This window comes from Uloborus diversus, chromosome 9, assembly GCF_026930045.1.
Source record: "Uloborus diversus isolate 005 chromosome 9, Udiv.v.3.1, whole genome shotgun sequence".
NCBI classification, from domain to species: Eukaryota; Metazoa; Arthropoda; class Arachnida; order Araneae; family Uloboridae; genus Uloborus; species Uloborus diversus.
In genome coordinates, this window is record NC_072739.1 from 136,568,288 (window position 1) to 136,592,004 (window position 23,717).

The 23,717-nt window shown below is 35.1% G+C and overlaps 1 protein-coding gene across 1 annotated transcript in view; it reads right to left on the reverse strand.

Moving 5' to 3' along the window:
• LOC129230586 (collagen alpha-1(V) chain-like) overlaps positions 1-9,046 on the reverse strand; it is a 161,085-nt gene extending 152,039 nt beyond the window's left edge. Inside the window, exon 1 of the mRNA XM_054864990.1 lies at positions 8,825-9,046. Within this exon, the coding sequence (XP_054720965.1) occupies positions 8,825-8,918 (94 nt within the window). The 5' untranslated portion in view covers positions 8,919-9,046. The remainder of the gene's footprint in view (positions 1-8,824) is intronic.
• Positions 9,047-23,717: the final 14,671 nt, after the last annotated feature.

The window sequence follows — 23,717 nt, forward strand, 5'->3', positions numbered from 1 at the left end:
ATTATCGCAAATTCTCTTGTGATGTCTTCATGCGCTAAACTTACGTCACTCAAAAACGTTATGAAATAGTAAGTTGAAAACGCATACGTACGTAGTATGATCTAAAAGTTAGAGGACAAGTTGTATAAAACCTTACCCTGAATAGTTCACATTACCGAAGCACATCTATCTATAAAATAGTCACCTTGGACGACTATGCACTTCTGCCAACGTTCGTATAACTTTTAGAAATATTCCTGGAAGACATTTTTCGCAACCTCCTGTAAGGCCTCTTGCGCTGCTGCTTTAACTTCAATGTGGGGAAGAAGGCGACTTTCATGCTGAGGATGCACGGTTCGATGGGTGAGTACTCTGATATGACAAACAATTAACATAACGTTTCGTCGGACTCAGCTCCGTGTGACTTTTACCTGTTCTCAGCAAAAAAAAAAAAAAAAAAAACATTTTCATGGACGCCGCTTTCTTCTATCAGGAGAAGATAAAGCTGCATCATAGAAGGTAGCGAAGAATGGCTTCCAGGAGAGTTTCCAAAAGTTATATGAACACTGGCAGAAGTACATAGTCCCTCAAGGTAACCTTTTGAAGGTGGATGTGCTTCTGTAATGTGAACTATTCTAGGTAAGGTTTTACACAGCTTGATCCCGAACTTTTGGATCGTACTACGTACAATCTGTATAAGGTGTAGTTATGCTTCTCCTTTTTTGACTGCTGTATGATGAAAGAGAAAGAACAACAGTCAAAAAAAAAAAAAAAAGAAAGAAAGAAAAAAGAAAAAAAACAAAGAGACTGTTTAATAACCAATTGATTTGTTTTTTGTTTTTTTTTAATTGAACATATAACTAAGATTTCAGTAATATTGTAATGATGTATGGATTTAGGTACACTAAACATAGTTAAAAAACATTAAATTATGTTGTTAAATCATTCAAAAAAAATTAAGAATAAAACTATGAAACCGTCAACAAATTACGCAATTAAATTGGAAAGATTGCACGTAGACATTTTTTAGTCATCAAATTAAACAAAAAAGGTAACAGATAAATTACAATACTAAATCATAATTGGAATATTTTTATACTTATTTAAAATTTATGAATAGAAAATTTTGCAGTTTTCAAAAAACTAAAACAGTGACATAAATATTGTTGGAAAAAAAATAGCCATGAAAAGAGCGAGGCTCTTAAAACGCAGCTACAATAAACAAACTCAATATTTACATCAAGTTAGTAACTGAATACATATACTACTTGATCTGATGTTGGCACACATAATATTGAACAATTTGATTATTTAATCTTTTATGAAGCTTTACAAACAAGTTCAAATTAAATTGTTCAATTTAACAATATTTTTTTGAAATTTAAAAAATTGCATAATAGAAACTCCTTGAAACTTTTCTATAAAAAACGAAAATAACTTATTCATTGATTTTATATAAATTCATAAAAATAGTTACTTACAACAGAAAAAAAATCGATCGCTATTAATGATACAAAAAAGATGGCGCATTACAAAATGGGGGGGGGGGCACCCTCTGATTTTGCAGTAACTCACACTTCGACCCGAATCTCGGCCTAATTTTTTTAGTACAGAACCGCTAAAACCAACGCCTCGGAAGAGTTTCTGAATCTATTTCAGCACTTCCGAAGAAAAAATTCAAAAGTCCTTTCAATTTCCTAATTATATCACCATTCAAAACGTCTTTAATCAATTTCTTACATTAATGCTCTAAATTCTTTCTAAACAATAGATAAAGTTTGAAAAAAAAAAATCTCTAATTTTATGAATGATGTTAGTTTTAAACAACTCGGAAGTACAACTAGAGTTTAATTTCAGAAATTGAGGGAGTGGGAGGAGGGGCACGCAAATGTTCTCGGAAATTCAAAAAATAGTCGTAAGAAATAGAATTCAAAATAATCATAAACATTGAGAATAAACCCTTTCAAAACTTGCACCCAAGTTTGTTGTGACGTGCAATGGCGGATTTAAAATATAGCAAATGTTGCAACTGCACGAGAGGCCATAGGGGCACCGTAGGAGTTACAAAAATGCAAATGATAAATGTTTTACAGATTCTGTGATAGAGAAATATGGCTCCAAAATGTATTTCGACGGGCGCCAAACTTGTAACTCCGCCGAAGCAATACAGAAAATACTGCATTACTGTGATTTATATTGCAAATATCGAAAAATTAAAAATTACCGTCGGCTCAACGGGAATCTAACAAAATGACACAAAAACCGGTTTCGCCATCTCATATTTGTTTCCATAGTCTCCAATTCGGCAATATATCACCAAATGATCATCAGTCTGAGACGCTATATTAGTTTTGCATTGAAATAAGTAATTAATAGCGACAAAAAATGAGTAAACAGCCTTTTCAGAACACCCGATCAAAAACAAAAAGGGAAGTGCACAACTGGAACGTACGCACACCCCATATGCGAAAACTTATGGAGTTATGACTTATGAGAGATACATACATCCAGCAGCAAGAAACAACGCAATAATTAACTTGTTTGGTACCTGAATGCAGTATTAAAAACTCTTTCAGGGGTGACTAAAATAGAAATTCATACTGAAATTTAGTAAACAATTTTATATGAAAACAACTTTTACTTTGTATTAAAAGGTAAAACATCAAAGGTCCCTTTTTTTTTTCAAAAACATCGGCCAATTCCATCGGCTTTTCGATGTTTTTAAGGCCGATGGGCCGATGTTTCCTGCAATTTAGCATCGGCCGCCGATGCCGATGGCTAAATTGTTGAACCATCGGCGCCGATGCATCGGCCAGGCCGATGCATCGGTCGAGTCCTAGTTGGAAAACCTCTTAAGGAAGCCAAGAGTGCCAAACAAACTGGCAGCTAACACAAGAATTAGAACTGACAGACGAGTGACCGAAGCAATGGTTCGGTTCAACTCGAATATTGAAGGCAAGGCGGTCAGTAACCTGCCTCTTTCTTATCGGTGAGAAATGCGAAAATGTGTGAACTCGTATTTCTCAGCTATTAACACTTTGTACAGACTTGTAAGGTAGAGTAGTCGTTTCTTTGATGGGGATTAATATTTAAAGAAAACTTTAAAGAAAATATGTAAAGTTTCACAAATCAATGAGGAAATCGAAATGACTAAGATTTTAACTTGCCATTAATAAGCATTTTGATTTTAAAACTGAGTAGAAATAGAATTAAACCTTATAGTTGGGAAAAAACTGAAAGAAGTTAACTAAAAACAAACTAAAATTCAAAATCTTAATGAATTAAAACTCAAAATCTTAATGAATAAAAACCGACCAGTTTTTATCGTACTACAATAATTACTCTAATATAATGTTGAAAAAATACTATTTCAAAAAATCATATTTAATACTTGATTTTACTGCTGTAACAATTCTTTTCAAATTTTCATGGATCTTCCAATGACAATGGTCTACAATGAGTTCTGCTTTAATTAACTAGACAGAAAACTAACATCAGAACAGAAAAACATTACAATTCAGCAATTTTAAGTTTGCTGAATACCCGTGATTTTCTTATCCGTGTATCACTTTCTACTCCGTGATTTACCCGTGATTTTCTTATCCCTCTTAATTTCCTGTTTTGTGTTTTACTTTCATTTAATTTTTTTGTTAAAATAATGTGTCATTCACTCTCTCGTTTTATAAAGCATTGCTCTTAGCTTGAATATGGGAAGCAGTTCAGTATCAAAGTTCCCCGGGTCTCGGGACAGTTTTTTCAAATACGGAACAGTCTCTTAAAATTCGTGATGATTGGTAACCCTCTATGTAGGGGAATGTGGGGCAAAGTGAATTGGTTAAAATAACTTACTTTTTTTTCAAAATGAAAAAACTGAAAAATTGTTTTTAAAGTTACGGTACACAAAGACAAAGTATTTTTTTTTTTTATATAAAATTTGTGTTGAAACATTATTTTTAAATTTTGGGCCCTAAATTTATTCCTTCAAAAAAAAAGGTGAAAATTTTTTACTCTTTTTATTTATAGGGCAAAGAGAAAAATAAAATATTTTTCAAATTAAATATTTTTTATTTAATACGAGTAATTAGAAATATTTTCAGTCAAATGGATCAACAAATAAAATATTCCATGAAAAAGTTAATCGATAGTGAAATTAATAAATGAATAAAATATATATGAATAAATGAATATGTATTTAATGGATGAGAAATATTAAATAAGTGAATAAAATAGTGAGCGAATAAGAAAATAAGTGAATTATTAAATAAAAGAATGTAAGTAAATTAATTAATAAATGAAAACGTAAATGATTTAAATGATAGAATAAGTAAGCGAAAAGAACCATTTCACTTTGCCCCATCCACTTGACAAATTATAAACAATTTTTAAAGTAAAAATAAACTTAATATTAAATAAATGAATACTCCAACGAATACTATAAGGTCTCAATTAATATTTAAAATGTTAAAAAATAAAACTTTATCCTTTAGTAATTACAAAAATAATTTTTGACACACATCAAAATATTACAAAATGAATATTATTTATTAAAAATTGCTCTTACTATAATATTTTTTAATTTTCAGGAGTAATTGTTTCTTGACTGAAGTAGACTACATGAGTTACTACACAGTTAAAATATTAACAGATAGGTCTTGCTAAAAGCACCGTTAATATTTCATCATTTCACTTTGCCCCATATTCCCCTACTAGATTTTTTTTAATTAATAAAATAAAAAAAAAGTGGTAGAAGACTAAAATGAATGGGATTGTTTCCTCGATTCAAAAGTAGTACTTTTTGTCACTGAAATTGATAGAATACGCGAAAAAGTAACATGGAATCAGAAAATACTTTCATTTTCCCAACAGTTATTTTTTAATTAATTTTTTAAAATGTCGATTTTTCAAACAAGGCGTGGTCTTTATGACGTCACAAATGATGCACCATGGCGCATCTTTCTACCGCATTTCCACGTTATGATAATCAAGAAGCGAATTAGAATTGCGCTCTACGCTTGCTATCAACCGTATCGCTGCAAATGCACGTGAGTAAAGATGTGAATTAAATATTTTGCTCTGTGAATAGCTACACAGAATGGCATTTTATGATTTGTGATGTCATCGGACAGAAGCATAAACATTGAAAACACGCCCAATTTAAGTAATTTTTTAAAAAAATTAAACTTAAACAAATTATTTAAAAAATGGTCAGATCCTATGTTTTTAAGCATGCTCTTTCAGAAAAAAATATTTCTAAAATTTTAGAAACAACCCCATTCCTCAAAAATTAAGGGGTTTTTAACGGCTTACAATCATTCTGAAAAACTACAATTTTAAATATTTGAGATCCTTTTCCTTTGAGAGAGAAAGGCCTTCTTAGAAATGTAAGGAACACATCCTTATTGATAACACATTGTAAGGACTCCCTTGCCATGTGTCAAAGGATTGAAGAGGAAGACATGTCAACAATATATAATCTAGGTCACGATATCTATGCTTGAGTTCCGGCAGACAATGAACAAGTTTATTTATTTTATTTATCCTTTATTTTTCTCCATTTATTTTGTTTATTTTTCATTCCTCTATTAATTATTTGTATGTTTTCCTTTGAGAGAGAAAGGCCTTCTTAGAAATGTAAGGAACACATCCTTATTGATAACACATTGTAAGGACTCTCTTGCCATGTGTCAAAGGACTGAAGAGAAAGACACGTGAACAAACATAATTTAGGTCACGACATCTATGCTTGAGTTCCGGCAGACAATGAACAAGTTTATTTACTTTATTTATTCTTTCTTTTTCTTTATTTATTTTGTTTATTTTTCATTCATCTATTAATTATTTGTATGTTTGTTTATTTACCTACTTACTATTTATGTATTTATTTACTTTATTCGCTACCGTAAACGCGGACTACTTCGACCCTAATGTCCTTCTTTGACCCAAATTGAGAAAATGATACAACATTCCCTGTAAACTTCAGGATGCAATTTTAAAAAATATTTTGACAGAATCCGTTTGAGAGCAGCCTCAAAGACTCAGTAATGTTAACCAATCAGTTTGATAGTTCCTCAAGAATCAACACTGCTGCTTTTGTGTTCCTTGCGCTAACATGTGACTTTATAATCTTCAGACTTTTACACGTAGAAGGAGCTCTATATCAGCTAAGAGTTTGTTAAAAAGCTATTTATGAACAATATTCATTACTTTATGTGGTAGCATGGTTGTACTTCTCTTTTTTGTTGAGGTTTTTATTTAAAAAAATTCACAAAGCAGCGTATCTAATAACCTAAAAGTTACAACCCACTTTGGCCCAGCATAAAAAACTTGAAAAAGTCAGTCGGAGAGACTTGGAAATGAAAAGAAAAGCTAAAAGTAGGACTCTGAACAGTAAAAACAGAAGAAAAAAAAACAGATATTCTCAGCAACGGAATAAGAGAGAGATTACCGACTCAAATCCTCAGGGCTCAGATGACTTTTATTATGGAAGGTGAAGATGATTTGAAAGTTGCAGGCGGTTTAAAAAACGTTGATCCAGTTGCATTTACTTCTTACAACGTTTGCTAAATTTGCTGGAAAGTTGACGGAATTTTGTTATTGTCAAATGGAATAAGCTCAGGTGTCCAGAGATGAGAGCGAGAGGTGTTCATGCGAGAGAAAAAGGAGCTCATGTTGAGAGTATGGAACGTACCAAAAAATTTTGGATCCATTGTTTTACGAATGGTGTTATCTTGATTGAAATTATTCAACCTCTGAAACTGAGGAAATAAAGACTGTTTTCTTACGTAATTTCTGAGACAACAACTAGCTATGCACTGTAAAAACGATTCAAAAACGTTCCTGGAAAATAATAGGCAGCTGATGTGCCCAATTTCTTCCAGTAACATATCTTGGAAAAACCAGGAACGTTTTCCGCTAAAAGTCAGTAGCCTTTCTGAAATTAACCTTGAAACTTTCTGAAGAAACGCGAAATCTCCCCTGTTAAAGTCAGTGATGTCTCTAGAACCTTCTAGAAAAATTAAGCTGGTTTAGTGTTATTGATTAGAACCTTCTTGATTCACCAAGAAGGCTCCATAAAATTCACAGCTACCACGGCCAAAGCTATGCAAGAAGGAACCAACCATTCTTTTGCCTGTAGCTATCCATTGACGTTTTGCTCTCATTAGGAGCTCAGCAAACCTGGATAGGCCGTAAACAACCTTAGGCCGAAACACTTAATAAACACGCTCATTCAATCTTTAAACTGGTTGCTAAAAATATTTTACACAACAGTGAAACGTCTGCACGCGTGCAACTTGTAGCGATTCTGGAAACTTTTTTGTGAAGATGCTTGTTTTTACGGAGAAATAGGGGAAAACGTGTGAAATCCCGAGACGTTACACGGAAATAACCAGTAACGTTTCGGAATTTTTTTAGTGTGCACACACATTTTCAATATTTTTAAAACTTTTTCAAACTAATGTATGACTCAAACTTCTTTTTAAAAAATGTATTTTTCTTTCAAATAAATAGTTTTTCTTTGAAACACGCGTCTTTTTTTAGCTCTAGTTAGTTCTACATTGATTTAAAATAGAGAAAACCATTTTTGGCCAAAATAACCCAAACGTAAGGGTAACGGTGGCCCGAATAAAAAACAATTAAAAGGAAGAAAATACTTGGAAACAAAGTGATCAATGTTCAAAAACTAAATTAAGAGAATTCTGGATGAGTAAAAAAATTTTTACACAGCTTGGAAATATGAAATGTTAAAATTATTGAGAAAAAATGAAAAAAAAAAGCGCGTTCAAAATGGGCCAAAGTAGCACGCGTTTACGTTATTTTTAAACTGTAAGAGTTTGAAGAGATCCTTTACTTCCAATTAACCCTTTTAAAGCTAGCGTTCTAAATGCAGAAATACTTAAGTTCCGGTTCAAAATTGACCAAGTATCTTATTGCTGTACACTGTAAAAAAATTCCGAAACTTTACTGGTTATTTCAGTGGAACGTTTCGGGATTCCAGAGGTTTTCACCTATTTCCCCGTAAAATCAAGTATCATCGCAAAAAAGTTTCCTGAATTGCTAAAAGCTGCACGAATGCAGACTTCTCACTGGTGTGAAAGCTATTTTTTGCTACCAGTTTAAAGATTGACTGAACGTGTTTATTAAGTGTATCGGCTTTAGCTTGATTACGGCCCATCCAGGTTGATTAAGCCCTCAATGGGAGCTAATATGTCATTGGATAGCTGCAGTTTTGCGAGGCAAGGAATATTCGTGTAGCCATGGTTGCTCTAATGCTCCTGGAACTTTCTTAGTAAACCAGGAAAGTTCTAATCAAATGCATTTAAAATTTTCTAGAAGGTTCACGACTGGGTTTAACAGGGGAGATTTCCCAATATTTCAGAAAGGTTATTGACTTTTATCAGAAAACGTTCCTGGTTTTTGTAAGATATGTTACTGGTTGAAATTGGGCACATCAGCTGCCTATTATTTTCCAGGAACGTTTATGAATCGTTTTTACAGTGTAACTCTGGATTGAGGAAAACGAGTTTTGCCTTTTTTTTTTTTTTTTTCTTGTATCAATAAAACTCAATTTTCATTTTCTGTTTCAAATTTCCAATCCAAGCTAGTTTAGGTTACTTTAAAGATAAAAAGCTAATATAAAAACTCGTTGACAATCAGCTGCTGTATGGTAATTTATTATTATTTTTCCTGTCATGTTTCTTTACTGTCCTAATAGTTTCGATAACCTTTTTTGGGGGGAAATGTTGAAAACGTTTAGGGGAGGAAATAGCCCCTCTTTACAGCCCCTTCCCCACCTATTTACACGCGTGCATCCATGGATGTTTCAAACACGAAAGTATCAACTTACCTGACGGCAATTGAGCAGAAGAACCTACTAAAAAGGAGAACCACAAAATCAAAGTTAAAAACTTAGTCCTTCCAGGTACCACATAGTTCTCCATGGTAACGAACCAAAGTACCAACCAACAAAACAAAAAACACACATAAGTACAAATTAAACCCGAAAGCTACGGCATCATTGAGTATTATTCCTTTCCTCTAAAAGTCTCGACAAACTTCGCTGGAACCATGTCCGCGAAGAAACCGAAGAGCAAAAGGAGGGGAGGGGCCTTGGGGGAGAAGTGGTGACTGACAAGCGACAGCATCTGGGAATCATCACGATGCTGCGACTGTCCGGTGGTTTATGAGTTGGATATACGGGGTTAATGAAAGAAAAGCGGAAAAGAGAACGAATAAGGGGGGAGAAGTGCTTCCTCGCCTACGCAGAGGCGCCGATTTCAGAAACTTTTTTCACGCCCACCCATTATGTCTGGATTTTCCGTAGGATGGTTTGTCTTCGAGATTGCGCAACTTAAGGCCACTGTATCAGGAGAGCCACTCATACGACATTTTGATTCAAAAAGAAAACGCGGGACACCACCAGGCTGCAGAGTCGGAGTTGTGCGGTCAGAGTGATTTTGGGGTGAAGGAGTCGGAGATGGCAATAATTGGGGGAGCAGACTGGGCTCAAAACTCCAAGAATCGGAGTCGGTCATTGCCCTTCCGAGTCTGTCTTTCTTCTATAGCTGCAGAGTCAGAGTCGAAACCGTGAAGTCAGATTGGGACTGATTTTGGAGTAAGCGAGCCCGAGTCGATGAATCTATAACTCTCAGAGTCGGATGCGGTAATTTTCTCTCCCGGTTCACAGCCCTCGGTACCACTAGTACCTGTCCCAAAACAGCATTGAAGGGCGGATGACAGGCTATGTCAGCCTAAACGGAAACTAAGGGCCTGGACCTTGGGGAGGGCTAGGCGCGGAATAGGAGTAGTATATAAGTTTTATAGGAAGAGAGCCTCCGAAAACCAAATTGACAAGGGGCCCGCCTTGACTCTCAGCGGCAGTGAAGAAAACTGGAACCTCTGCTTCAAATGTGTTGCTTGAATGATTTTTATCAAAAAAAAATTCTTTCTTTCTTTTTCTTCAGATTTAACACGAATGAGGTATGAAAATACAACTGTTCTTTGCAGGAAGTATTTCTTGATAAGTTATTATTTAATTTAATAACTCAGTTTTCTTGCTGGATTTCCTCAAAGTGACGTTTTGCTCGCTTAATCAGTAGTTATTTTTACGACATAGCACCCAGTGACTATAATTACGTTTTTTTAAATGCTTGATACAATGCTGAATCCAAAATGTCGGTTAGGTCGGCCTGCCTTCCAAAGAGGGTTCCAGTGCAACTACAGATGGTTTCAGTTCCAGCTCTGCAAATGTCTGTGAAATGGATGCCTACAAAATGGAATGGGGCAATGGCAAATTAAGCGTATCGTTAAAAGAAAATCCTTCATGGTGTCAAAACAAACAATTACAAAGTTTAGTAGATGAAGTTATGTGAGAAATAGGTGCGTTTGAGAAAAGCAAACTTTTTCAGCTTCTCTCCCCTCACCCCCCCCCCCCTCCTTTTTTTCATCTTTCTTTTTTCACAGTTTCATTCAGCGCTACTCCAGCAAAATTATTGAAGTGTTGATGTTACAAAGCTTCTCTATGATGTGGATTTTTCTAATCAAGCGATGGAAGCGTTTCAGTCTTTTGAGGCCAATGTCCTGAATCAATTATTTCTTTCTATAGCTCCAGTAATTTTTCATTTGTAATTGTATTACTGGTTATTTTTATTATGAGTGAAAAATAATTTTTCTAAATCAAAAACAAATACTAAAAATACTGTTATCTTAAGGTTGAAATCAGCTGCATAAGAATTCTATAAAATAGGTGATCAATTGCTGTTTTTAGGAGAAACTATTAGTAACGTAACCCTCTAACCGCTCAACTTTTTTTGATGAATGCTTTTTATTTTATTTTTTTCTTTCAAAATAGAAAAAAACAATCTAAACATATACAGTAATTAGGCAGCATAAAAGGAGCGCTACACAATTTTAGAAAACTACGAAAAAACTTAAAAACTACCAAATAACAGATTTTTAACCATTGGCATTGCAAAAACTATGCCAAAATTTGTTCTTAAAGAATTATGAAAAAGTTTCAGCAACCAAGTTACAAGACAACTAGCAGAGGGATTAGAGTCAATCCTCAGGTTAGCCTGCATCGTAGAATGCAGATTTGAATATAGAATTTTCTTTATGAATATTTGTTTTGCCGTGTAAAACTTATGTGTGCCTTTTCCTGAAAATATCACATGTAACTCCTTAAAAGAGATACTAACTTTTAAAAAAAAACATTTTTTCATGCATTTTTTTACATTCTTTGAAACGTTTTCGGTTTAAATGTACAAGTTCAGGGGTTATTTTTAAATTACAAGTGCATGCTAATAGTTAAGAAGAAAAAAATAAATATGAATAAATTATGAGATTTTAAAGATAAGTTTTTTTAACGCATGCACAAAATATATATATATTTTAATTTTGTTTTTTATGGGCAACTTTATTTAACACGTTGCTTTTAAAAGTTCAGCTGAATTTGTTTCAAAATTGCATGGTTATTTTCAAAAAAAAAAAACTGAACGATAGTTAATTTTCAAGTTTATCTTGAAAAAACTTTTCAATGAGAGTCTGCATAGAATTTGATTTTTACACGCGTTTTACTCAAAACTCAATGTGCATTTAAATCCCTTTGGGGCTTTCCATAGATGATTTCAACATTTTTTTTTTCAACATTTTTGACCCTCTCCTCCCTTTCATCACAAGATATCACACTTCATCATACCGCCCCCTCCCCCCTTCTTATCTCAAGTCATATTGTTTTTCATAAACATATTCTTACAAAAAAAAAAAAAAAAAATGCTGGATGTCACACTTCTTGTTACACCCTCCCTCCCCTTTGTCACAAACTGTCACAATTTTACGAACCCCTCTTCCCCCTCAAAGCGTGACATCATTTGTGAACAGCTTTTTAACTTTTCACTGTCTAATTTTAGTTTTATATTCATTTAGATTTCTACTAGCGCATCGTGTATCACTTTAATATGAGATGTAGAAGATGATGAACAAAAAGGTATTGGATGTAATGCGTATCTAAGGTGACCAATGACCATGCGTCCCGTTTTGAACGGGACAGTCTCGTGTTTAGGAGTCCTGACCCGTTTTCAGAGCACATACTAAAATGTCCTGTTTTCTGAAATACCCAACGGGACACCAAATGCTGCAACCAAAGCTCATTGGGTGGAGTTGTTTAAGTATTTTGATGTCAATAAATTAAATCATGCAAAATCAATATAATTATGTTTTCCCGGGTTTTATGCACTCATAGAAAGGATATTTTCTCTATGTCTATAAAGTGTGAATCTTTCTACGCCTATAAAGTGTTGACTAGAGAAAAAGCACAGTTGCAAATTGCAGTAATGTTTGTTCTTAAAGTAAATTGCACGGTATTATGCCCAGAATTTCATTCTAATTTAAAATCAGCACGAAACTCAGTCAAACAAATTACACTCAAACTGCATTAAAAAAACCAGAGCGAATTTTCAGTTTTTAGTTTTCATTTCTGTTTTTGTCTATCATGAACAATATGAAAAATTCAGTACATAATTCTGTATCTTTCCTTCCTTTGCCGGTTTGATGTTCAACGAATGTCGTGTGTTGTGACCTAAAAGTGTAAAATAAGCGACAGGTAAATATTTTTTTTTCAATAAATAACGTTTTTTTTCTGATCATAAAAAAAATATGAGCAAATAGTCGTTTTTACATCCAATTGAATTGTCTGTTTTTAAATTACAGAAAAAACGTGTTTTTAAATTTTGTTGGCATGTATCGAATTTTGCTTTTGACATCCAATCGAAATCAACTCAACTGACCAGCTTAAAACTTTAAGTTGAATCCTTACTTTTTATGTTCATTATAAGCTATTCTGTTTGTTAAAATTTAAAGTGTTAAAATGAAAGTGTTTTTATTAATTTCTAAGAAATTCTTTAAAACGGAATTTTATTGTGTATGACTTTATAAGAACTAAACTTGACATCCTCAAAATTCATGCTTCAGATGGAACATCCGTTTTAATTCTGCCACCATCTCGGTACAATCTTAACTTTCAAAAATACTGCAAATATAGTAGTACAATACTCTCCGAAACTAACACTTTCGAGAATTTTTCAGTCATAAAATACATTTCGTCAATTACGACGATTCTTTAATCCAAGGTCAGAAACTCAAGCTCAAATTTCAAGAAATTTTCCTCAATTTGACGAAGAGTTTCTTGGGAGCATTTTTCGTTAAGCCATTTCGTCAAATGTAACAAACATTCCTTGAGATTTGAGCATGCGTTTTCAGAGAGTGTAATATACTGTCACAAATGTAAAGTCGTTTTATGTAATGAATCAACTGGAGCAAAAGGCATCAACATTTTTAGCTGTTTTCGATGTTTTACATGAGGAACGACGGCTGATAAATATTTTGTTGATTTTTTGTTGAACTCTCGAAGCAGTAACTACATTTGTTATGAGAGACAAAAAGACAAAATACCAGCGTTAAAAAGAAAGCTGGATTTTTGTGTTCCCTGCCTAAAAGAACAACGTGAAAAGATAGAAACAATCTGTATGAAGAAAAAGCAGTGCAACTGTTATGTCATGATATTAAAAACCATTACTGTTCATTTGAGAAATTTATGACACTGTCCACGCCCGAGTATGAATCATAATTGCATTTCAGAGTTCATCTGCTGGAAACCAATTTTCTGACTAAGTTTCACTCAATAAATTTGATTTGATTTTGAAAATGATTACCGCTATTGGGTAACAAAGTTGTTTCTCAAAACTTCTTCCGCTCGTAACAACTTTTCAATGAAAAACGAGCTTTCTAGTCTATGGGCAGTGCGCACACAAAAACAAATTTTAGTTCTTGGGTTCTGCTCCTGTTCTACGTACTCAACATTCTGACATACAGCAAAAAATTACAGCTATTATCAGTTTTACAATGAATTAATTTCATTCTTTATAATGTAATTTGTTGCAGGGGCAGTTGTAAAACTATTGCTACAATTTCATAGAGATATTATGGTTTCATAAATAGGTCTTATTTCAAATTGAAGGTAGTATTTTTTATTTATACTGCCTGTTTTTAATGGTTGCTGCGAAACATAGTCAAATAGTATACTGCGGACAAGGGCCGAGCTCAGTAAAGCACTGAGTTCGTGAGACTAAAGAGTGGCACAAATCTTTCAGCTGAACTCCCCTTGTATTTCAGTTTTTGTTTGAATTCTTGTATTATTTGCCGAGATGGACGTAGTAATGCTTCACAAGACCTCAAGAAATCGGCCAAATACATGCACTAACAGATTTGCAGATACACTGGTGTGCAAAAATTAAGGACGAGACGGTTTTTTCAATATAACTTTGTACAAAAGCTTTCCAAATCAACACATTTAATACCGTAGGATCCCCAATACGTAAGGACATGTGTAATGTAAGCAACACTTATTAAAAGAGAAATCAGAGGGATAAAAAGAAGCTTTATTGAAAAAGTAGCATGGAGCGCAATGCGACTGAAGGCCCATAGGCGGATTTAGGACTGAGTTCCTGGGGGGGGGCAGGATTTTTTTTAGCAACATTTTTATTGCCCCCCCCCCCACTCCCATGTTTTTGTCTGTTTCCTGTGATGCATAAGTTCATGCTTTACTTTTTTGTGTGTCATTTTCATTAATATGTGTTTTCATGCTGTTCTTTTTGAATTGACCTTAAAAGAGGGAACTGTTATCAAGAGAGTGACGCAGGGCTCCCTTTTAAGTGGGAAATAGAATATCTCCGATTTTAGGGGGCCGGGGGTTTCTCACCCAGAGGAAATTTTGTAAAATGGGTATAAAATTCTGCATTTTGAAGCCTTATAAAAGTTAATTGGATAGAAATAGAAATTGGTAACTAGATTCTACAGTTGTACAGTATTGTTCAAACTTTGTAAGAAACAGCCATTTTAAGTTTGAAAGGAAAAAGAAACCATAGATTTCTCATTACAACCACCTTTTTTTAATTATAAGTAGTGCAGAAAACGAAAAGGAATAGAAATAGGGTATTTCTTTCCCTGGCTACACAGATTAACAATATGCAGTAGAAGTAATTGGAGCCCACTTTGCTTAGGATTTTCAAAGACTTATCTAATTATTTTCAAGGATTCTAGAACAATTAAAATTATTTAACGCACTTCATTTGTACTTTCCAGTCTCTGATATTTTAGTACTTGATTGTAAATTTTTACAGTCCTGTTCTAACTTTGTGAGAAATAGCTATTTTAAATTTAAAAGAAAAAAAGAAACCATAGATTTCACATGACAACAACTTTTCTTCAGTTGCAAGTGGAGCAGAAAACGAAAAGAAATAGAAGTAGTGTGTATTTTTTTCCGTGCTAAACAAATAGACAATATGCAGAAGAAGTAAGATAAAAGCAATCAATACAAAAGAATTTCCAAAATACTGCATTCAGGATTGAATAAATAGCAAGATATGAAACATGTGAGACACAAAAATTTATTTCAAATAATGTCACAAACGTGAGAACCATGATTTTTACACTTTTAATACAGGGTGTGGCAAGGAGCCGAATTAGACATATTTTGGCATTCCTCCCCTTCTACCATTTGTTAGAAATTTTAAAATTTAAGGTTTGTAGCCACACGTTTCCAAATATTCAAGGTTTTCAAGCACTTAAATATGAAATTAGTTTTTTCAAGCCATTTCCATTTTTTTAAGGAACGAATCATGAATTTTTTTTAGGAGTTAGGGACCCACTTCAAAGCAGGGGCCCTAAGCAATAGCTTGTTTATCTTACAGGCAAATTCGACCCTGTTTGTAATTCACTCTTACGTGCAAATTTTTAGTTGATTTTTTGTAATTTTTACGAAAATTCGTCAGTTTTTACAGTTAAAGGATTTTTACGATTTTACCAATCTCATTGTTATATGTTTTTATATACTTTTATAAAATTTCAGAAATTTTTTTTCCAAAACTTTTCATGACTAAATTATTTGGATTTCAATAATGACAAGGACCGACTCACTGAGACTTAGATGATTATGACTTACCTTACTTTTTAAACAGTATTTATAAAGTAAGTAAAATTGTACTCTCCCTCTAAGTAAAAAGATTCATTTAATCAGAACACTCAGATAACTGCAATTTATTCAGTTTGCGATAGTATTTATATTCTCTCTCTCTCAGAAAAAAGAGAGAGAGATGGGAAAGAAAACAAAGTTTTTTAGAATTTCTCAAAATGTCAATTAATGTACTTTAGTGACAGCTGTACTACATGTATTTAATGTTTTTTTTTTTCCTCTTCTTTTCTCCCATCAGAAAAGGACATTCGCTTTTCTCTTAATTTTCATTGAACTATTCAAAAAAGAAAAAATCATGATTTTTTTGTTTTAAGATTTTGGAAGACGTGTTGTTACTATATAAAGTTCTCCCAAAACTGGGGGCATTGTCCCCTATGCCCCCCCCCTCCTATAAATCCACCCATGCTCTTCTAAACTATTCAAAAAAGAAAAAATCATATTTTTTTTCCCTTTAATTTTCAGAAGATGTGTTGTTACTACATAAAGTCCTCCCAAAACTGGGGGGCATTGCCCCCCTCTAGACCCCATAAATCCGTCCATGTGAAGGCCGAAACATCCCTGTGATGGGTGTCCAGCAAGAAACATCCGCTCTTTAGTAGGGGATATGATCTCCCCCGACTGCTAGGCAGGTTTCACAACGTCTGCCCATGCTGAGAATGAGGGTGTCAATGAGTTGTTGAGGCATTGCTGCCCATTCGTCTTGCAGCGCCAATCGTAGCTCCCGAATCGTTACTGGTGGTAAGGTACGAACTGCCAAGCGTCTGCCTAGAAAATCCCATACATGCTCGATGAGATTGAGATCCGGAGATCGTGCCGGCCAATCCATACGTTCAATATCCTCACTCTCTAAGAGCTATTCGGCAACTACTGTGCGATGACATGGTGCATTGTCGTCCATGAACAGAAACTGCGGACCCATAGCGCCTCTAAAAAGACGCACATATGGAAGAAGAATCTCGTTACAATAACGGGTCCCGTTGACTGAACCTGCGTCGAAGATGTGAAGGTCTGTACGACTACCAAGCGTGATGCCTCCCCAATTGAGAACACCGTAACCTCCATACCTGTCCCTTTCAGTGATGTTCGAGGGATGATTGCGGCTTCCCCGCTCTCTCCAGATGAGTATGCGATGAGAATCGCTACTCAGACTGAATCTGCTCTCATCTGTAAAGAGTACTCGTCCCCATTCATTGTCTCTCCGATTCCGGTGTTCCCGGCACCACAGAGAACGCCTTCTCCGATGGGCAGGCGTTAGCTGTTCCTGTAGTTTGAAATTGTCTCCAAAGTCTTGAAACGATGATGTGAGCAATTCCGAACTCGGCAGCCACACTTGTCACACTGCGGCCTTCCTCCAACTTCCCAATGATTCGACCTCGGGTAAAAGCATCCAGATGTCGTCTAACAGATTGATTATTCGCCATTTCTCGCAAAGACAGCAACTCGGTGTGATTTTAACTGCTATACGGCGTGTAATCTCTTTGCCAGAAATACTGATCTTACACCGACAACATGCTTTATACTACTCAGACACTCCTCCATTACGTCTGTCTGCATATCTGCGCATGTGCTACCGTACATCACCTTACTTAATCTCCTGATTGGTCTTTCTGTCCGCTCTGCCTCTTCGTTCAGCTGATATGCTAATTTTTCGACTTCGTCCTTAATTTTTGCACACCAGTGTAGTTTCCAAAAATGGTTAAGTTAGGTTAAGCGCACCTTATAACGTGTTGATCAGTCAAAATACGAAAATTCTCACGTAATAAATAGTATATTTTATGCAGAAGAAATTAATCGAATGATGATCATTTTTCATCTTTATCATTTGACCCCTAGATAGTTATAGGCCCATCACTTCGATCCTTATCACTTTGATTAGAACTGCAGGGAAACCCCTCAAGCTTATCCCTGCTCAATGCGGCCAAGATAACCTTCTCCTTCTTGAAATATTGAAGTTATGTAAAGTTTTTTTTTTTTTTCCACATAAAAAAACTTCTAGGTGCCTGCAATGTTTGCGACACAAGAGACTTTCATTGTAAATTAAGGCGTGATGAAGACATTCTCGTAACTTCACAGGATAGCACGTTTCCGCAATGCAATAACGTATTAGAAGACTCAACTGAGTGAACCTTTTTCTACGTAGGTATCTAGACAGCTTAGTCTCAGTTAAATTACTTACTTTTCATCATGCAGCTGTCATATTTCTCCAGGTAAATTCAGGGTCCAATTTCCCAAGTAGGTAGCTGCCTAAGGCAGCAAAATTTTCAGGGGCGGCAAATTTTGCTTCAGTCATACATTTTTTAAATGATTTTTTTATTCTTGAAAATAAAATATATTAGCATTCTTTCATTTTTCTCAGAGACAATTTTTTCTTGAAATTTAATAATAGTAATTACTTTCACACATTTTATGAAAATCAAATGTTTTTCGATCGTGGTAATTGATCAGCATAAATAAAGAGACGCATCGAACTAAAATTGTTGGGAGGAGGAAAATTCTAATTTTATCGAATGATAAAACACGAGCTTACACTCACATCATATATACGTACATAACATCTAGTGGGAAGGAACGTTAGGTATCATTGAAAAACAATTTTAAAAAATTTTATAAAGAAAAAATACTATGTTACAATATTATATCCAAATTTTTCGAATCGTCTGCAAAATTTGCCGAATAAGGAATTTTTTGGGAGCCCCTGAATGTGAAACGTTGTCATTTCTTCATTAGCCAGACAATTTTCGGGAACACTTTTTGGCGTGTTTTTGAGCTTTTGCATCTCTTATGGGGGAGGAGCGGCAGATTTCAAATCTGCTTAGGGGCGGCATAGAGCCCCTATCTAGATAGGCCGACACATCAGCCTAAGTTTAGCCATTTTGGATCGGATTTTTTATTGTTGCACTGCTAGGGTTACCACAGCAAAGTTTCGGATTTCGCCAAATTTGCCGATAATAATGTTTTATTTAATAAATAATTCACGTGTCGCTAATAATTGCTCACTGTGAACAATCACCAAACGCGATAACTCACCAGCAAAGACAACCACTCAAACACGCGCTCCGATCCAAAATGGCTGATCTTAAGCTGATGCGTTGGCTCGTATATATACGGGCCTGGGCAGCATGGTGCTAAATTCGGCCCTGGGTAATCGAATCCTTCTTTTGTGGAGAAGAAAATCTTGTTTTTGCACCAGTTTTTAAATAAATGGATATAAGATACTGAAGTTTAAATCCCGTTGAATAACAATAAATCAATGATACAGGAGGGTTACTAGATATACCACGTGCTTTTATCCGCCAAGCATTCCCTTTTCTTCGCATTAATTTTGAACGGGGTAAAGATCTGTATCGCTTGGCTCTGCCTTTTGCTGTGGGGTATAAAAGCCCCGCAATTTTTTCTTTCTGCTAAATAATAAATTTCTCGATTATTTCTTCTCAGACAGAGCTAGAATTCGGAGACCCATTTTACGACTTTAATTTACAAAAAAAAAAAAAAAAAATCGGGAAAATGTTTCCTTTATTCATGTGTTGCAGCAATTGTAAATTACGGGACTTTACATACCCCCTACCCTAATTGTTTCATTCTAAACCATGCCTAATCAGTGACGGATTTTCAGTATCGAAAATGTCGCATCTCAAAAGAGACAAAAAGATGGTATTTGAAACAAATTGTTTTTACTTAGTTCAGCCTTAATTAATAACATTACTTTGTAACCCCCCCCCCCCCCCCATTGTGCTACAAAGCAGCACTTTAGAAATAAAAAGCAAAAGACAATAGTTTTGTAAGAACACGTTTTCATAACTCTGATAGTTAATAACAGTAAGAAAAGTTTTGATAGTGCTTGAGAAAACTTGGTAAAATGACCGTCTTTAGAGAATATGATTGCAGAACAGACTTCTGCAAATCTAAAACTATTTTCATATAACGTTACGTGGTGTAAATGGAAATTCGTAGCGACAATAATTAGAAATAATAATATTCATAATTGTTTCTTAAAAATGCTTATATATTTTGTTTCCAACAATAGAAAAATAAGGAGCAGGTAAAAATTTCCGTCCGAGGCGGCTGATTACTCTGCCTTATTAAAATTTCGCCACTGTACGGGAAAATTTCCATAACCTGGGGGTCAGAAGAGGGAGGGCCAGTTCCCGATAAAACTATGGGGGGGGGGGCCTTAGCCAAAACTCTTTTCCAGTGCCCACTGCAATCAAATCTGACAATTTTAGTCATTTAAAGGGCTTCCTAAAAGGCGGGGGCCCTAAACCACCGCCTAAATGGCCTACGTAGTAATCACAATGGTGCCCATCCCCCTCCAATACCATAAAGACCCCTTCCAAACCAAAAGCCCCCCCCCCCCCCCCCACCAAAAAAATACCCCTTAAAGCCCCTTTCCCTCCTAAAATTTTTAATGGCGCAGTTTGCACCATGGCTCCCTTAGGTGGAAATCCCTAGTAATCAAACTTCGAGGGTGGAGGACACCGACTGCCACATTAAAAGTTTTAGGGGTGTTTTCAGGGGCGTGCACAGAAATTTTGTGGTCCGTCACAAATGACTTTTACGGGCCCCCTCCATATCCCTACGTCTTTGCACATATTTCATTCCTCATTTAAAAATATTGGGCCCCCTTCAAGCTCGGTCCCGGGCTAACAGGTTTTGGGATATATTGTTCTTGAGGCTGTCCACAAATGATGTCGCGCTTTGAGGGGGGAGGGGGTCGTGAAATTGTGAATTGTGACAAGGGGCAGGATGAGGGTAACAAGAAATGTGACATCAAGTATTTTTATAAGAATATTTTAATAAAAAATTGAGGACATGTGACAAGGAGGAGGGGGTGTGGTGAAGTGTGACACTTTGTGACAAAAGGGGGAGAGAAAAATAAAAAAAGTGTGAAATTATGAATGGACAGCCTCCTTGGGAGATGCTCGTAACTTTTGAGAAGTTACACTGTCGCTCTTGGGGGTTACTTGTGTGTTAACCATATTCCTTTTCATCTTACTATTTCGGTTCACCTTTAATCTCTTCACTCTTCCCTTAAGCTTGGTAAACCAAACACACAAATAACGTTAGAAGATGTAGCAAAAACCGATGCTACTCCAAAAGATTGCTCTCTTTTTTTTTGAATAAAAGTGGGTAAAAAAATGTCGCGGAAATGAAAGGGAATCTCCACTCAGCAGCGTGCGTTAACCTTCGAACCAAGGCAAAGAGGGGGGGAAAGATGCTCGAGTTTGTTCGGCTTATGTTACCAAGGTCGCTAAGTGATGTGGAGGGTGAAAAAAAAATAGCTAAAAGGTAATTGTAGTTCCGTCTTCGAATTTCATGTAATAAGTTAATGAACTGACTGATTAGGCTGTGTCTTGGAACCAGGGGCGTCCCGTTGGGAAGTCACTGTGATCTCCCAAAAATGTCCTTATTCGGCAATTTTAGTCGGACGATTCGGCAAAATTTGGAGTTCTATTTGGCAAAATTATCAGCATTCGGCGAAATTTGGAGTAAAATTTGACAATTCGAGAATTTTCGTTCTCCCCAAAAATTTCAGTTCGGGGCGCCCTTGTTTGGAACTAGAATATAGGACATAGCCAGAAACCATATAAACCCCTGGCTTTTTTTCACAAATTGGAAAATAAAAAAAAAGGAGATAAAAATTCAGTTTGTGATATTTACGGTGTTTTTGCGATATTACAAGGATTCTCAACCCTTATCAGCTGCACCCCTTTTTGTACACAGCTTTGTGTACCTCCAACAAAAAATTAATTTTATTGAAATGTAGTTTATTGGTTAAAGTTTAATTATTCAAGTTGGATTGCACAATTATGAATAGGTAATTTAAATTAAACACACCAAAATTCTATTTTACTGGATATCAATTAGGATTTATTTCTAACGTTTTAAAATCAGACACAAAATCCAAAAAAAAAAAAAAAAAAAAAACTGAAAATTAGTGTGAAAATTAGCTTATTTTTGTTTAGAAAGTTCATCCATGCTTGGTTCCAGCTTAGTCGAGTACAGCCATATACAGCTGATACTCTACTTAACAACTTTTAAGGGAACACGAAAATTTGTTCTGAAGTAGAATGGCTTTTCAAACAGAATTTTTCTAAAACTATAGTGGAGGGTCTCGGACCGTGAAAAGTGGTCGTTAAACAGGGAAACCAACTGTATCATCCTCAGCATTAAGCTCGATTTTGTATCAATTCTTCACGTAAATTAAACTTAAAAATCCTTTTTCATGGAAGATAGTTCTCTTAAACCCTAGAAAAAAACTTCATAGCATTGTCTGCTATTTCTTTAACTTCTTTTTTAATTCCAGTCCAGTAGTAAATTGAAAAAGTGGTACAATACTTTTCTTTCCCAAGTAGGATTATAAGATATTACTCAAACTTTTGTCACAGCTAAATTTCAGCATTATCAATATAACTTTGTATGCATTTAGGAGTTGACCAAGGACGGATACAAGGGAGGGGCGATGGGGGGCGATCGCCCCCTCCTTGATCCGAGAGACACGAAATTTTTTCATGTATATTTTCAATACTGAAGTTTCAAAACCGTAATTTTACATAATCTTCGATGGTGTTAGAAGAAAGGGAGCTCTTTTCAGGAATTTTTCCGGAATTTAAGTCTTTAAAATGCAATCGTAGCACATCTCTTATTACTCTGGGGATAGGGACAGAAACTTTCTACAGAAATATTTTTGAAATTGAAGTTCCGAAATCTCAGTTTTAGACGATAGATGATATTAGGGATAGGTAAATGAGGGGTTCAATGCACTCCTTCGAAAATTTTTAGAAATTGAAGTTCCAAAGAGTAAAGTGAAAAACAATCGTCCCCTCCTTGAACATTTTCTGGATCCGCCCATGGAGTTGACTGTATATCCCAAACAGACTTTTGCACTCTCCCAAGAGGAACATGTACTGTATTACTGGTTGAGAATCAGTGGCGTAGTGTAGAGCAATGGTACAAAAACGTTTCCATCCAAAGGTCTTATCCCAAATTAAATGAATCTCAGGGCCAGAACACACATAACATTTTATTTTTTTTAGATAGCATGGGGAGACACGGAAAAGGAAAGAAAATAACAAACCAAGAATGGGGTCGTTTCCAAAATTTTAAAAGTATTTTTTTCTGAAAGAGCATGCTTAAAAATATAGGATCTGACCATTTTTTAAATAATTTCTTCAAGTTTAATATTTTTAAAGAAAATACTTGAATCGGTGCTCTTTCATTGTTTACGCTTCTGTTGTGTGACATCACAAATGATGAAATGCCGTTCAGTGTTGCCATTCACAGAACAAAATATTTAATTCGCATCTTTATTCTTTACTCACGTGTATTGGCAATGATATGGTTGATAACAAGCGTAGAGCGCAATATTTAATTCCCTTCATGATTATCATAACGTGGAACCGTGGTAGAAAGATGCGCCAAATTGCATCATTTGTGACGTCATAAAGACCACGCCTTGTTTGAAAAATCGGACAGTTTAAAAAAACTAATTAAAAAATAACTGTTGGACTAATAACTGTAACAACACAGGGATCAGCCTCGATAATCACAATTGGCCTATGTGCAGTAGCTTGGGAGTGCAATATCATACAATACTTTACTTCATAATCATCCCACTAAAATAATTCGCTTAAAATTAAGTAGAAGGACATAATTGTCCAGAGTTTCCACCAGCTAACTTTTTGTTTTTTGGAGGGAAAAGTTCTAAAACAGATTA